At 32.9% G+C, this 16,274-nt stretch overlaps 3 protein-coding genes across 3 annotated transcripts; 1 reads left to right on the forward strand and 2 right to left on the reverse strand.

The window, feature by feature from the left end:
* On the reverse strand, positions 1-5,436 carry LOC131943623 (vacuolar protein-sorting-associated protein 25). Its single transcript, XM_059303821.1, has 6 exons — positions 5,352-5,436; positions 2,717-2,862; positions 1,832-1,885; positions 1,472-1,560; positions 1,018-1,093; positions 1-590 (listed from the first exon to the last, which is right to left on the reverse strand). Exons 1-6 carry the CDS (start codon positions 5,399-5,401, stop codon positions 478-480), a joined length of 528 nt encoding a protein of 175 aa, XP_059159804.1. The 5' UTR covers positions 5,402-5,436; the 3' UTR covers positions 1-477.
* Positions 5,437-5,539: 103 nt separating this feature from the next.
* LOC131943677 (zinc finger HIT domain-containing protein 2-like) lies at positions 5,540-9,389 on the forward strand. The gene is made up of 12 exons (XM_059303891.1): positions 5,540-5,547; positions 6,287-6,436; positions 6,596-6,602; positions 6,663-6,735; positions 7,053-7,097; positions 7,197-7,304; positions 7,598-7,692; positions 7,872-7,988; positions 8,258-8,356; positions 8,640-8,774; positions 8,912-9,062; positions 9,238-9,389. The coding sequence occupies exons 1-12, from the start codon at positions 5,540-5,542 to the stop codon at positions 9,387-9,389; spliced, it is 1,140 nt and encodes a 379-aa protein (XP_059159874.1).
* Positions 9,390-9,463: 74 nt separating this feature from the next.
* LOC131943658 (uncharacterized) lies at positions 9,464-13,934 on the reverse strand. Its single transcript, XM_059303863.1, has 2 exons — positions 13,485-13,934; positions 9,464-12,035 (listed from the first exon to the last, which is right to left on the reverse strand). Exon 2 carries the CDS (start codon positions 11,772-11,774, stop codon positions 10,329-10,331), a length of 1,446 nt encoding a protein of 481 aa, XP_059159846.1. The 5' UTR covers positions 11,775-12,035; positions 13,485-13,934; the 3' UTR covers positions 9,464-10,328.
* Between the last annotated feature and the right edge of the window lie 2,340 nt (positions 13,935-16,274).

Consider the following 16,274-nt stretch of genomic DNA (forward strand, 5'->3'; position numbering starts at 1 on the left):
AAATAGCATAGACATACATATTACAAGCATTTAAAATAAACATTTTGCATTTAAAATGAACATTTTATCTTCAATAAAATAAACAAGTTGAAAAAACTCCTTATACAATTCATACCATGCTAAAACATTTAAAACACCATTACAGTAAAACATCTGACCGTTCTTCTCACTTATAATTCATACTCAGATTTAGTATCATAAACATTTTAGGTGGATATTTCATACAAATATGTACATAACATAAACTAAACAAATACATTTTCAATGGCTTAATGAAGTTAATTTCTCAAAACCATACCACTATTTATTTATCAGTGACACATACAAATATTTGTCAGTAGTCAAACATGCATTCACATTAAAATATTTTTAAGTGGCCCATCATTCAATTTTTCCCCTCAGGCAACACGCATACACACAGATACTCACACACAACACATTCATCTCAGCCATCATCAGTCTGAGGCTTGCAGCCTCTCAGAAAAATTTCACCCCTTCAGTGCCTCCAAAATCCATTAGCTCAGCCTTACCCTCAGCTTCTAAACTCCTCATGGCTTTTATAAAAATTTCTTTATCTAGTCCATGGAACTCTGAATTTTAAAAAAAGTGATTCATAAAATAGTTTTTAAAAAGATGTAATTTTAAAATTAAATTACCCTCAAGTGAATGAAACAAAAACAATGCTGTGTGTAGCGTAACTTTTGCTATTTGTGTTTCTCTGCATGGGTTGTATTGCAATAGATAGCTCTACTCTAACTTTTACACAGACATGGAGAGAAAAAACTTAATTAATAATGTACCACCAATGTCAGCTAAGCACACAGGTTCCTAATTTTAAAGAAGTAAAACTTAAAATACATTTACATTTTGAAAGCTAATAGATTTTGAAATGTTTTTTTTTAAACTTAAAATAAGTTTACCTATTCAAAGCTAATCGAATTTGAAAAGTTTTCCTTCTCATTATAACAAAAAGTTAATATATTATTAGCAACAAATTATTTTAAAGCTAATCCTTACCTTGACCTTCTGTGTCATCCCCATTGGTCAGCTCATACAGTGTACACACTGTGTTGTTCATTGACTTCGAGGATATCTACAGGAATAAAAGAGGAAACCATATTAAAGTCTTACATTCAAATACTGATACAAGATATTAAGAGGAATTACAGAGAAAGCCAAATTAGATCCATAACTTTACAATAAAAAATAATTAAGAACTGGAAAATGCTGTTGGCTATAAAAAAAAATTTTAATTTCAATATACAGTGAAATAAACAAGCAGTCATTTCTTTTGTATTAATTTTAATCCTTACTTCAAAAAAATGTGAATATATAATCATAAAGGCATCATAATACAGAAATAATACAATTTTATAAGATCCATAAGACTAGCCCACTAGCAGTAAAGATCCATAAGACTAACCCACTATTCTAGTTGTTACACAGACAACCTAAGATTAAGAACACTAACCCAGTTGTATATTATTTTTCCCCATTCTGCTGGTGACCGCCATATGAGCATACATGAGTTACGGTTCTTGTCCTTCCATTCTAGGTTACCTGGGGAAAAAAACTTTCTAGCATGAACAAAGTGTTCATATATAGAGATCTGAACTTTAAGTTAGTAATCAAGTGTTCTTTTTAGTTACCACATCTGATTTGTTATAATCCATTCGACAACAATAATCTTATTTAATGTTCTGCACCAACCTAAAAAGCAATGGTGGGTGTATACTTCAAGTTTTTTTTTTCTTAAACAATGCCACTTAAAGACAATGAACTCTAAAAAAAGATAATGGTGTAAAGCAATTGAATCATTAAAAAGTTCTACCTCTTTTCCTTAATTCTTCTAGCACTGTGTAAATTGCATCAAGGGAGAGCCTTCCTAAAAAATAAAAAAAACATTATTTGAGCAGAGTAAGAAATGTACAGCCACCACAATTTTAACTAAAATGAGTAATAACTCATGTTGTTTAAAGTTTAGATTGTAAAAGGCATCAGCCCACTTAAATCCTAAATGGGAGTTTATAATAATGTTTTCAGTGCTATTAAAGTCATGATTAGAAAAAATATGTTTTTTTGTATCACTTTTGTACAAATCTGTTGTGTTTGATATTTTTAGTTTAAGCAACTAAGCAATATTTGACGAAGAAAAAATTACATTTACAAATTTGGTAACATATAATGGTAACAACTATTACATCTTTATTTTTTTAATGTTTAGTTTTACTAGGGCTAGTCAGAAGCTGAAATAGATATTAGTCTTTGTCTTTTTCAACTCGGAACAATAGAAATTGGGTATTTCTGGGCCAACAGCTGATGCCTCTGGAGCATAGTTTGATTAAAGTTTTTTATAAAAGAATAAAGTAATTTTGATATAAATATTTTTAAAATTACTTAGTTTTTAAACCTGGATTCTCTGTTATAAGCAATTGTTGTCAAGTAAAATATTAATTATAGTCCTCTTGTCACACATGGGACAATGTGTAGAGTGTTTAACTGCTAACCGAAAAGTCTGGAGATGGGATCCATAGAATGCCCATTAGTCCACTCAGCTCTGCGACAAGTCAGGGAAAAGAAAAGCTGCTGGGCATAGTACTGACCAAATTATCCCTTCATCTGCAGAGGTCACTGCAACAGGTGAACTCTACTTCACCTGCCCCATGGACCACAATGTTGAAGGGGTACTTTACTTTATTTTGTCACATATTCTTACTATTTAATTGTTTGTTGTAAAACAGTTCTGATGCCTGTGCCTCGGTAACATCAAGATTGTATTGCTTGATGTGGCGCTGATACCCGAGAATTAGACTACACCAAGCTTCTAGCTGTTTTTTACGTGTCTCTATATTGGGCTGTATTCTGTTGAGATAAGATAAAGGAAAGTTAATAAACTTTAAATACTAGTTGTAAATTAATAATTTTTTATCTAACTGCCTACTTTTTAGACACTTTTTTACATGTAAATGTATGTAAGGTACATCTTGATCTATTAAGACATACAATAGACACAACTACATTTAGAAATTAGTCTAAACTCTAGAATTAGACTTGAAACCTTAGTTACAGCATAGATCTAGCCTAAAAGTATAATTGTAAAGTTTACTATTGGTTGAGGGTAAATAATAATGTGAGATAAAAATGTCAGTGACAGGCTGTCTTTGCACCATTCTTGCATTTTAGGACCTCACTATTTTGCATCTCGCAATTTTAGAAAGACTGAATCAAATGAGTCAGGTGTGTGTCTTAACCTCTGCAGAAACCCTGAGATCGACAAGTCAAACCCCTGGGGTTCAATTAAGAAACACTACTCATCATTGATATGGATCTAAAGTTTCTTTTATTTTCTAAATCTAGATTTTTTTTTCTCCTAGATTCTAATTCTATTCTAGATCTGAAGCTAGATCTAGGCCCAAGTCTGGCTAGGGCATTCTACTGCTGTCTAGCTACCACTGACGACTAGGATCTAGATCTCGTTCAAATTTATGTAGAGTATTGTAGGGGTACTGGTAGCAGTAGTAGCTACTGGGTAAACCTCCATTTTAGCGTATTTTATTCCCCGCTTCACGTTCACCTCCAGTTGAGCGTATTTTATTATAAACACAACCAAAACACACAAAAATGTTAGGAAAACGCTAGATCTACTTTTTTTTATGAATGTGGTTTTAAATTAGAAAAGGTAAAAAAACAACATAAAAAAGCATAATCCAGTCTGAAAAACTGGGCTTTGCAATTCTGTCCGTATGTCTGTGTGTGTGTCTGTGTGTTAACACGATTACTTGAGTACCGTTACAGTTAGGTAGATGAAATTTCATATATATTTTATCAAAATCGTAGATCCGTATCAACATTTGAGCGATTTCCGATAACCGGAAGTAGTACTTTTTCTACTTTGAATTTTTCAAAAGCCTATAACTTGAGTACTTTTTCAGATACATAAATGAAATTTCACATGTGAGTAAAAGATCTAATTTTCTACCTTCTGTTAAATTTTGAGTAATTTCCGTTGACCGGAAGTAGTAATTTACGCTACTTCCGATTTCTCAAAAAACTATTGTAAATTTTTAAAGTACTTAAATATTGCGCACTATTATGCACTTTTTTTATTTGGCGTTCACTTGGTGTGCAATTCTGTTGTCTACGAGATTTTATTCTATTTTTAAAACTTTAAGTATTTAAAATGGATTAAAAATCATGTCTATAGCCCGAGTTCCCATCCCCTGTTGTTTTATATAATATATAAGAATATTCGAGAAAGTTTAGGGGAGATCATTCCCGGTTTATTATAATCGCCAGTCGAAAAAGTTTGGGAACCACTGATCTAGTAACTAGATCTAGTTACTTTTAGTAGTAAACTTAAGTAGTAAGTACACACATCTCTAAGACTAACTTACTACTTTTAGTACTTAGAGATCTAGATTTTAGATCTACAATGTCTAGGACTAGTCTAGATTCTAGATCTAAGAGTAAGAGTCTAGTCTAGGACTCAAAGCCAGGCCCTGCTGTGATCTACCGACTAGCACTAGCTAGCTAGACTTAGACTGTTAGTGTTAGTCACTGTTAGTGTTAGTGTTAGTGTTACTGTTAGACTAGCCGCCTAGGCCTGGGTAAAAATTTCTCAACTCGCCACAGCCTGAACAGTGTAACATTTAAACACAAAGTCTAATTATAGTTTATACGGTAATCCCTTAGTTTAGCGTCGGAAATTATCGGGTAATGTTTGTTGAGTTTCGGTAAATAGAGTTACGGTAAACCATGGTTTATTTGACCATTGAAATATAAATAAATTGAAAGTCGATTGTAGTAAATTAATGTTTTAATTTTTTAAGTTTAATCGACTAAAGGAAACAAGAATAAATATAATAGTAGATTTAAATTAGTAGATCTAAAAATTAAAAAAAAACATATATTAGGCCTAATATAAATATAAATAATGAAGTCAAATTTAATAATTTAATGTTTTTGGCTTGCAGCGGATTTGCGACCATTAATTAATTAGATCTAGATCTAGCTAGATATCTAGCTGCTAGACCAAGTAAAAAAATCTAGATTAAGAAAATAGTAAAAATGATTACAAAATGTAAAAATGATTACAAAAATAAATATATCCAAAATTTAAACATTCTGTATAAAAATAAAAGATGACGCCAAATAAAGTATGGTTTACAGTACTTCCGGTGAATTCCGGAAGTGTGTGACAGACTTTGACAATGTTTTACTGTTTTTTACTGCTATACGATTCCGGAATAATAACCGACGCTAAACTAAGGGATTACCGTTTATACTATATCTACTAATATCTTGATCTAGATACTAGAATGTATTATTTCAAGTTGTTTTTAGAAACATACGTGAAAAAAGGAGGAAATTTGTATTGCCATGGCCAATCGAAGTCAGCCATTTTGATTGTTTACTGTTTTTAGTATCGAAAACAGGCCAACTAAAAATACGAATTATTGTTTTTCTGACTCAAAAACCTTCAGTAAACTAAAATATAGAATCTAGATCTAGATCTAGATACATCTAGAGTCTATATTTCATGAATACGTAGAGAGCACTTACTATATAGATCTATATATATATATATATATATATATATATATATATATATATATATATTGTTGTTTTATTTGTTTAAACGGCCAATGTGAAAAAAGGCCTTCGTGCCTACAAGTACAATTGTTACCGTTTTTTTTAAAATAAATTTGAATAAATTTGAAATATGGTATTTAGAAATAGCAACGCAAGAACTAACGCTAGCTAATCCGCATAACTAATTACAATAAAATACGAGCAAATCCACAAGAAAAATCAAATAAACATAAAAGGTATAATTTTAATACAGGTTGTACAAGTGCTTAACGAACTTAATGCCGGGTCCCAATAGCGGCTGAGGCTATTAGTCAGTGGCGTAGGCAGGGGTGGGGGGGTTGGGGGTGTCATAACCCCCCCCCCCCTCTCCATAGACCCCTCGGTATATATATAAAGTATGAGGGCGGTGCAAATCGAAAGTTTGAGGGGGGGTGCAAATCGAAAGTTTGTCCCCGGGTAAAAATGGCTGCTGAAGTGATTGAGCTTTGTTGTATCTGATGAAAACATCGCTAGCCTTTATTTTTCACTGAAAAGTTTTCATACAATTGTTTAAAAACAGGTTCATTAATGAAGCTTCAAAACATTTTTGTAACATTCAAAACATAGATCTAAATCCTCCTTTAATTAAAAACAATAACTAAATACTGAGTAATACACTAAAATGTTTAATAAAATTTTTTTTTTTAAATTCTAGGTGTTTAAATGCTGATGCAAAGTACACTTGTCCACGCTGCAACATCAGTTATTGTTCTGTTCAATGTTATCAAAGTGAGAAACATGGTGGATGCTCTGAAACCTTTTATAAAGACTGGGTCTTAAACGAGCTTAAAGAAATGACCAATGGGTAATAAGCCTCAAGATCTGTTTAGGCAAAATAATGGATATAACAATAATTGTTTGTGTCAGTTTTTTGAAGCTATTGTTACAGTTTGATACCATTTTTAAAAAATCATTTATCAAGACATTTTATCAAATAGTATCATTTAAAATCACTTGTTGCTAGTATAAAAGTACTATAAAATATATATATTTTCTAATGTTTTCTTTTTTTTTTTTTTTTAAAAGGCCAGAAGACAGACAGACAAAAAGTTTTGGACATGCTTAACAAAGATTTGGAACAAAAGGCTGATGAATCAGATAAAGGTATGTTATAATGTTGTTCAAGTCGAATGAATATTTTTACTACTCCTTAATGTAAAATCTCTTTTATATATCATGCTTTTAGGATTTTTAGATTTTGGAACTTATAACCTTAAAAAATACTTTCATTAGTACTTGGCTTCATTGTAAATACCAATAGTCAACCACAGGTAATATTCAAAGAATAATTCAAATTAATTAAAACAGATGTTAGTATACAATGAGTTTAAATTCTAGATACTTTGGGTAAAACTCGGTGAAAAGTTATTGAAGCTCGATTATGATTACTTAAAGTTAAATGACATGTTACATCTTTCCAGATCTTGAAGATGACCTTGCTGAAAGAATTTCTGGCTTAGATCTAGGTAAGTGTTGGTGCTACTTCATACAAAGTTTTGTCTATCTTTCAAGAAAAACAGTAAAAATCTTTTAAATCATTTAATAATTATTATTTGACAATATAGATAAAGAATACAGCCTGGTTTGGAGTAGACTTACTATAAAAGAAAAAGAGGACTTTGCAAGCAAACTTCAAGATGGACGGTTGTCTCATTTGATTGAAATTTGGACACCATAGTGGAGATCTGAGGTGAAATTTGCATAAATGTGTATGCTCAATGTCACATATGTAGTTAAACTCTAACATATTGATGTAGTATATATATATTATATATATATATATGTGTGAGTGTGTGTGTGTATGTGTTTTTTGTATATACATATATGAATTATATGTATATATATTTCAATATATATATATATAGTCCTAATAATTTTACCTAAAGTATTATTGTCGCTTAAATTTATGTTTTGAAAAATATTTCACGTAATAAAGAAACAATACATTGGTTTACCCATTTTAGATAAATCATAGCCTCATCTCAGAACAAGAAAAAAATAATAAAAGTGCTAAAGAACAAATGCCCACCTGATGTGCCTGACATTAATGATATTCTTAAAGTGAGCAACTTCTTTAAAATTCTACCTTTTATTTGCTTTAGCAATGAATCAAATTTTAATTAAGGTGAATTTAACATCTATATTACATACAATGCTGAATAATAATAGTTCTTCTTAATAAAATGAAATTAATATTATTTTAATATTTTCAAACTAAAGTTTGTTTTATTCATTCACAGAAAAATAAACCTTCTGCTAATTTAAGATTTAACTTGATAAACATCTTATTTTCTTATGCGTATATAACAAGAGTTCACAATGGAAATCACTTAGAGTGCCCTTTTGATAGTGCTCAGGTAATCTTATTTGTTTAAGTACAATAGCTAAGTATGAAATTAATACCTACTCAGTTGTAACATTTTTGGTACCTTTACGAATGCTGATTGTGTAATACTTTTTAATGGCTTCATGCAGCCTAGACAAAATTTGATTAGCTCTACTTATGTGTATTGATGTATAGAAAACTTTGATTTGACTAAGAAGTGAGATCTGATTAGATCAAATTAACTTAAACTGTTTTTAAAATGTTTGCAATTGATTAGTCAGTTGTACATTTGTATCACAGGACTTGATGGAGTCGTGTCAAGTTCTAAAAGATCAAAGTAACTTTTCTAGTGTTGGTGAAGCTGTTCAAACTGGAATAGAATTTCTTCATAAAATTAAAGTAAGAGCTTGACTTTCTCTTTAGAAAAATATAAATAGTACAGTGGTGATCAAGTATACTTACCCTTTTTTGTAGGAAAGGGCAGTAATGTACAAGGGAGAGGAGATTCCTATCTTTCGCACTTATGTAATATTATTTTGTTGGTATTTATTGCTTTTAGAACTATTAGGTTTGTTTTCAATTGAAATATTGCAATGGACAAACTATCACACATAGATACTTTATTGATACATACCAATATATTTTGTTTTACGGGGTACAAATAATTACTGTTAAATTGCAGAAAGGAAAAGAAGTCAAAGATCAAACTTCAACTAAGTTCTTTTTTACACTTCTGGAGGATGTTAAGATGATCATATCTGGTCCAGGCAGGATACCAAACCTCACATTTATGTCTTCTGCCCTGTCAGACCTTGTTGTATAATTAAAGTCCTCACTTACTGTGATTAAAGCAGGTTTGTTTCTAATTATAGACAGCAGAATTGTAAACAGTACAACTGAACACTATTTGTTTCATAAATGATTGATTGATATTTAAACTTTTTGTTGTTAGAGCTTCATGATCAAGAAAACCCATGGGAAGATTTGAAATTGTTAAAATCAGCTGTCTTTACAGCAGAGAAGAAATTGCTTTTCTTACTGAGCTGGCTTCAGCGGTATGGAATGGGAATGCACCAGCTTTTGCCAATATTACAGTTTGAAATAGGTTTGTTTTAATTTAGTAACAGAAATGTGTACATTTTAGAAATGTATTTCTAGTTAATACATTATAAAATAAAGTTAACTTTTTGAGCTATCTTAAACAGTACTGCTTATTAAAAAAGGATTTTTTTTATTGTTGCCTGATTAAATTATTTTTAAAAAATGACTTTGTTATACAGAGACAAAACATTCAGAATATGAGGAAGTGAATACAGTCAGGTCCTTCATTGAAGAAAATTTGACTACTTTCAAGACAGATATGCAGGCCCATAATGGAATTTGTGATAAAATTGTTGAACTCAAAGGTTTTTTCACATGTAAAAAGCAATAAACAATTACAAAATTTAATAAAAAAATGCATTTGTTTTTATAAAAGAAAAAACAGCACAACACATTGGCCTCATAAATTTATTCATATTAAAATAAAACATGAAGCTGTATGAAATCAGTAAATTTGTGTAAACATTTCATCAATTATGAGCACTATGTACACTTTTGATGAAATATAATATAAATATTAGTATATATAATATCTAACAATGGGAGGTTTACATGGTTTCTTATGTATACAATATTCTATCTTCACACTAAATATTTATAGCTCCTTAGATCATTCAGTTTCTTCACTTTGTGAGTACTCAGAAAGATTTGTGCTAATTAAAGTTGTGTTGGTGTGTAGGTAAAATTTTTTTGCTTTCTTTTTCTGACCTCTTTTAACTCCCAGAGTGGAGCTGTTTTCAGAAAAATTTAACTCATCCTTGTTTTGATTTTTGTTTTTAGCTGGCCTTGGTTGGTTGACAAATGGGGTCATGAAGTAAGGGTTGTGAAGCAAATCAACATCTTCAATAGACCCTGAAGTGTTGTAGGGTGCACACAAGGCATAAGGATTGTATGAGGGCTGACATGGAAAGTGTGAGAATTTGCACATGTTTTTATGTCGCTAAATCTTTGGTTTGTAGGTTCTGGCTGGAGGGAAAGTTACAGTGATTTGATCAACAGAATCATAGTTTTTCTGTCTGCGAGAACTCACACTAGACAGTACATTGAGTGTTGCAGAAGACGTGTTGAAGTTAAAGTTACTAGATGGTGGGCGAGGGGTGACACCAGGTGACAAAGACCTAGATTGTGACCAACCTGGATTAACACCTGTTGAGCTAGTTAATGGTTTCCTTGTTTAGGTACCCCTAGGGTTGTTAGTTTGGGTACCTTGAAGGCTATTAGTTTGGGTAGCTTGAATGGTGCTAGTTTGGGTCCCATAAGGAATGCAGGTTTAGGTACCATAAGGGTCGCAAATTTGAATGCCAAAATGACTGCCAGTTTGGGTACCATTAGCATTGTACATCTGGCTGGCCTGAGAGCTGAGCACTTGACTAGCTTTAGGGTTGTGCGTTTGGCTAGCGTGATGGTCATACATTTGGCCAGTTTGTGGGCTGTAAGTATGGCCAGTTTGAGGGTTGTAAGTATGGCCAGTTTGGGGGTCATAAATTAGTCCAGTTTGAGGGTAGTTTGTTTGGCCAGTTTGTGGGTCATAAATTTGTCCAGTTTGAGGGTTAAAAGTTTGGCCAGTTTGATGGTCATAAATTTGGCCCATTTCAAAGTCATAAATTTGGCTACCTTGAGGGTTGTAAGTATGGCTAACCTGAGGGTTGTTCATTTGGCTAGCTTGACGGTTGTTAATTCTGCTAGCTTGAGAGTTGTAGGTTCGGCTAGGTTGAAGGTTGTTAATTTGGCTAGCTTGAGGGTTGTAAGTATGACCAGTTTGAGGGTTGTAAGTATGGCCAGTTTGGGGGTCATAAATTAGTCCAGTTTGAGGGTAGTTTGTTTGGCCAGTTTGTGGGTCATAAATTTGTCCAGTTTGAGGGTTGAAAGTTTGGCCAGTTTGATGGTCATAAATTTGGCCCATTTCAAAGTCATAAATTTGGCTACCTTGAGGGTTGTAAGTATGGCTAACCTGAGGGTTGTTCATTTGGCTAGCTTGACGGTTGTTAATTCTGCTAGCTTGAGAGTTGTAGGTTCGGCTAGGTTGAAGGTTGTTAATTTGGCTAGCTTGAGGGTTGTAAGTATGGCCAGTTTGAGGGTTGTAAGTATGGCCAGTTTGGGGGTCATAAATTAGTCCAGTTTGAGGGTAGTTTGTTTGGCCAGTTTGTGGGTCATAAATTTGTCCAGTTTGAGGGTTGAAAGTTTGGCCAGTTTGAGGGTTGAAGTTTTGGCTTCCTTGAGTTTTGTAAGTTTGGCCAGTTAGAGGGTTGTATGTTTGGCCAGTTTCAGGGTCGTAATTGTGGCCAGTTTGAGGGTAATAAATTTGGCCACTTTGAGGGCTATGAGTTCGACTAGCTTTAAGGTTGTAAGTTCGCTTAGCTTGAGGGTTGTAAATTTGGCCCGTTTGATGGTCATAAATTTGGCCAGTTTGTGGGTCATAAATTTGTCCAGTTTGAGGGTTGAAAGTTTGGCCAGTTTGAGGGTTGAAATTTTGGCTTCCTTGAGTTTTGTAAGTTTGGCCAGTTAGAGGGTTGTATGTTTGGCCAGTTTCAGGGTCGTAATTGTGGCCAGTTTGAGGGCTATGAGATCGGCTTGCTTGAGAGTTGTGAATTCTGCTAGATTGAGGGTTGTTAATTTGGCTAGCTTGAGGGTTGTTAATGTGGTCAGTGGTGAAGGAGAACTTGAGTGAGACTGAGGACGGGAGCCAGATAGAGGTACACAAGGTTGAGATCTGCATGGTTGAGGTCTGTATAGTTGTGGAAAATAATGAGGTGGGCTTGGTTGAGGTATGCAGGGTTGAGATCTACATGAATGCGGAAAATATGCTCCAGGTGTGCAGGGCTGAGGTGTGCAGGGCTGAGGTATGCAGGGCTGAGGAATGCAGGGTTGAGGTATACACGGTTGAGGTATGCAGGACTGAGGTATGCAGGGTTGAGGTATGCAGGGTTGAGGTATGCAGGGTCGAGATGTGCAGGGTTGTGGTATACAAGGTTGAGATCTACATGGATAAGGAATATATTGTTGAGGTGAGCAGGGTTGAGGCATGCATGGTCGAGGCATGCAAGGCTGAGGCATGCAAGGTTGAGGTATACACGGTGAGTAACCTTGTATACATGGTGAACCTTGTATACATGGTGAACCACATGGTGACCTGCAAGGGTTGACCATTGATGTCGCACAAGGAGGGGGGGTGGACACAGTTAAAAGTATGTTTTCTATATAAATTTCATTTCGTTTGGGAGGGGGGCGGAGGTAGAATAGATGCCCAGCCCCACAACGGTGCTGTGGCCAGCCCAGTGGCAATGGTTCCATGCTTTCCACTAACGAAGTGCACATAAAAATGTTAGTGGCTCCTTAAAAATTGGGAAATTTGTAGATAGTAACTTTTGTCTCTTCTGTCTCAAAAGGTTGCTGACCCCTGGCCTAGACCTATACTATAATTAATACAATTTACCTTCTTTTGTTCTTCACTGAGGGGTCATCAAAAAATGACATCGTGTTTGATTTGACAATTTTACCCCTCTCCCCAGGTAACTAACCAGGTTTTTAAATTAAAAATTTTAAGTTATTAAACTTAAACTACATTAAAACTCTTCATTTCTAATCTTAGGCTACAACCTACTATAATATATAAGGTAATCTATCGTTTTAGGTACGTAAAATCGGCAGCGGCTAGTAATGTACGAAAAAGTTACCTCATTGTCAAGGCTTTAAAAGAAGTATATTCTGAAGTATTTGTGTCAAATATTATAGATAACTGAATAATAAACCTAAATCAGTGGCTAAATATATCGATATAGGCCAGAAATTAACTTTAAACAGCAGTGTCTGAGAGCAAGATTTGCTATATATTAAACAGCAGCCATTTGTAAAATAGAGTGGCTTCCCCCTGAATCCGGCGCTATAAGCTTTTAAAAATAAAACTTAAGCAAGATTGCTGCTATAGTAAATGAGCATGGTTGCATCTGTTGGAAACATCGCTAGTCTTCATTTATTACAGAAAAGTTTTAATTCAATTGATTAAAAACAGGTACATAAATCATAAACGAAACAAGAAAACATTTTTGTATTTTAAAAAACATAAATCCTCCTCATAATATGAAATTATTATTAAAATTTAAGAAGCCACCTGTTTTTCACATTACAAGTCGCGGGCGATTTTAATTACCTAAAACGATAGATTACCTAATTATTAGTAATTAACTATATAGAAAATAGTAAAATAGATCTAGAATCTAATAAATATTTAAATAAGTTAACTATACAGTATACTTACTATACTTATACATTATACAGTATACAGATATCTAAAAATAAAAATAGCAGTATTTTAGAATCTAGATCTAGACATAGAATCTAATATTAATTTAAATTATTTATCAATGTATTAGATCTAGATCTAGATTCTATAACTAATTAAAATTCTAAACACTTTTTCTTTCCTTACCCGACCCTCTGTTATTTCAACTTATTTGTGGCAAGGGTTCATCACTTCTTAAGTAGGCCTAGTTAATACTAGTTATTAGTAGTTAATCATCTAGATCTATTCTTAGTTTAGTAGTTAAGTAGTAGTTAAGAGTAGAAAGTAGAAAGCTAGAAACAAACAACACAGAAGCCTTTCAAAAAAATGTGGACTAATAATGTGATAAGAGACAAGTAGTTAGATCGTCTAGTAGATTCTAGATCTAGATCTAGATCTACATCTAGATTCTAGACTCTAAAGCATTTTAGATCAAGATCTAGAGCTAGATCTAGATCTATAAGTTTTTAGCCTGAATTTAAAAAAAAAACTAAAAATATCTTAATGTTTCTTTTCTAACGATGACACATTTTTACTTTGAATAATATACCAGAGCCGTGTACGAATTTGTAGTCATATCTTTTAAATAAAAATAGTCATTTCATTAAATGTATGCATACGTCAAATTAGTTCACTATAATTCAATGTACTATTATTATTTTTACTGCAACATAAATTACGAAAAAATTCTAATTATTTCCAAGTTATTACAAATGATAGCCGAGGAAAAAACTAGGCTGGATAATTCTTCATAACTTTCTTGCCAATTTGGCAAATTTCTATTTCACATTTGTTTCACTTCATTAAGTCTTGAATTTGGATGCATCTATTCGGGTCCCAATAGCAACGGCCGCTATTGGGACCAGCCAATAGATTTAGTTATACAAAAAATCTTTTACGATGCAGAATATATCTTTTCTGTTGTGACTTTTCCTTGTAATTCTAAATTATATATTGAGATCTTGCTTTAAATACCCGATATCTTTCCTGAAAATGTAATGGCGAGCGGGTGTTGTTAGGTCTATAATATAATTATGGCCTATGGTATGAACTTCTATGGCCGAGCGAATGTTGAGCGCACATGTTAAAATGTGTTTTATTTATTTTTTCTTCTGTTAAGGGCATGGGCGGGTGATGAGTACCAACTTCCTTATTTCCGAGTCTAAAGATGTAATACTTGGCTAATAGTTATAACTCAAAGAGATAAGCATAAAAATATTTTTTTAAATTTTTTAAATCCTCCGTTGCCATGGTGACGGCGGCCATATTGGATTTTATTGACGATTTTTAAATGGAAATAACTCAAAAATGGTTTGTACAAATTTCATAAAAACTTAATATAGTCTGAAGACACATGTGTTTAACACTTCTGATAGATTACATTTTCAAAAAAGACGATAGTTTTTTTTTTACTTTTTTTTCCTATACATCACTGTAAAAATTTCATTATTTCGTCCAATTTTTTCACTATTTCAACAATAAAAATTTTTTTTTTTTTAAATTTCCAAAAGTGTTCTATCAGTTTTATTTGAACATATATACAGAGTAACTGGAGCAAATTTAGTTCAGTTCTGATAATTATTAACAAAGTTATTTCACTAATTGTACACAAAAGTATCAAACTGAGAAAAACGCAAAAAAACAACAAAAAGTTGCAAAAAAAGAAAATTTAAAGCTGTATGTCACTAAAACTGACCACATTTATTGCCTGAAGTATGGTGCTGCTGAATATATTTCTTCTGAGCTTGTTCAGCTGTTAGTTTCCTTTTTTTCTGGCTTTCTTTGTTGTACCTAGAGCTGTAGTAAAGCTGTTGCGAAGGCGTCTTTTTTGGCGTCCTTCACTGAGTCTTCGACTATGGTTTCCTTCTTTTGACAGCAATTCTATAGCATGCATGGGCCCAATACTGAATTATGCTATCGCAGAAACAGCAGTATATTTTGCATGGTCTCATGTCTAAAGCCAATTATGATAAGACGATGTCTTTGTTTATTATGAATGGCCTTGTTCTGGATTCTTTTGCAGTTGTATACATACGGTTTACAACATTTTTATTACTGCCACACCATGCTTGAAGCAAACCCTTTACACTTTTTTTCATCAATAGTAGCCACTACATCACAGTTACACTCTGGGCAAGGAAATGTATTGATAACATCAAGAAGCAAATCACAGTCGACAATAATTCTGCATGGCTGTTGTTTACAATTAGCACTACCATACTAGATGTAACAGTGCTTTCTTCTGTCTGTAAAAACTGTCTTACATTGCCGCAGTTTCTTAGTAAATGTGCATATTACATCTGCACCAGTGCTTGTCTGAATAGTGCTAGATTGAGTAGAGGTAGATGCAATCAGTTGCATTCGGACGTGCCTTTGCTTTAGTAAATTCGTTAGATGTGTGTATCTATTTTTAGCGAGTGTTTTGTTCTACCCATTATCGAAAGAGAAACAAATTAAATCGTCTGACTGCTTATGATAATTCACACAAACTAATCTAAACTGTTAAAAGTATATTTAATTTAAATAATTATATGTTAAAATAATGTAAGTATTTCACAGAAGCTTAGAGAAACAAAACTAGATCAAACTTAGCAACGCGCCGAAACTAAGGGATTGTTTACTTACGAAGCGAAACGACCAATCGCTAACTAGCTTCCGCCGTTGAATGCCAATGAAAAAATTGAGGTCAAAAATTTGCATACCGGAAAAACCCGACTGAGTAAAATAAACAACTTTATGACGTAGAAAAATAATCACATTAAAATAGGTATTTTGATTGGTCCTTTAATTTTAGAACAAATAAAGAAAGGAGGTCACGGCCTTTCCATTGATATGAAACACATTAGGCTTCCGCAAAATCTAATAGTACTTTTCTAGGTCGAAAAATGGCTATTTTTACCGAAAAAGTGAACAAATTACCCTGAACACACTACTTTG

The sequence above is a fragment of the Physella acuta genome, unplaced genomic scaffold, assembly GCF_028476545.2.
Source record: "Physella acuta isolate Inbredline_101_S28 unplaced genomic scaffold, ASM2847654v3 ptg000464l, whole genome shotgun sequence".
Classification (NCBI taxonomy): Eukaryota; Metazoa; Mollusca; class Gastropoda; family Physidae; genus Physella; species Physella acuta.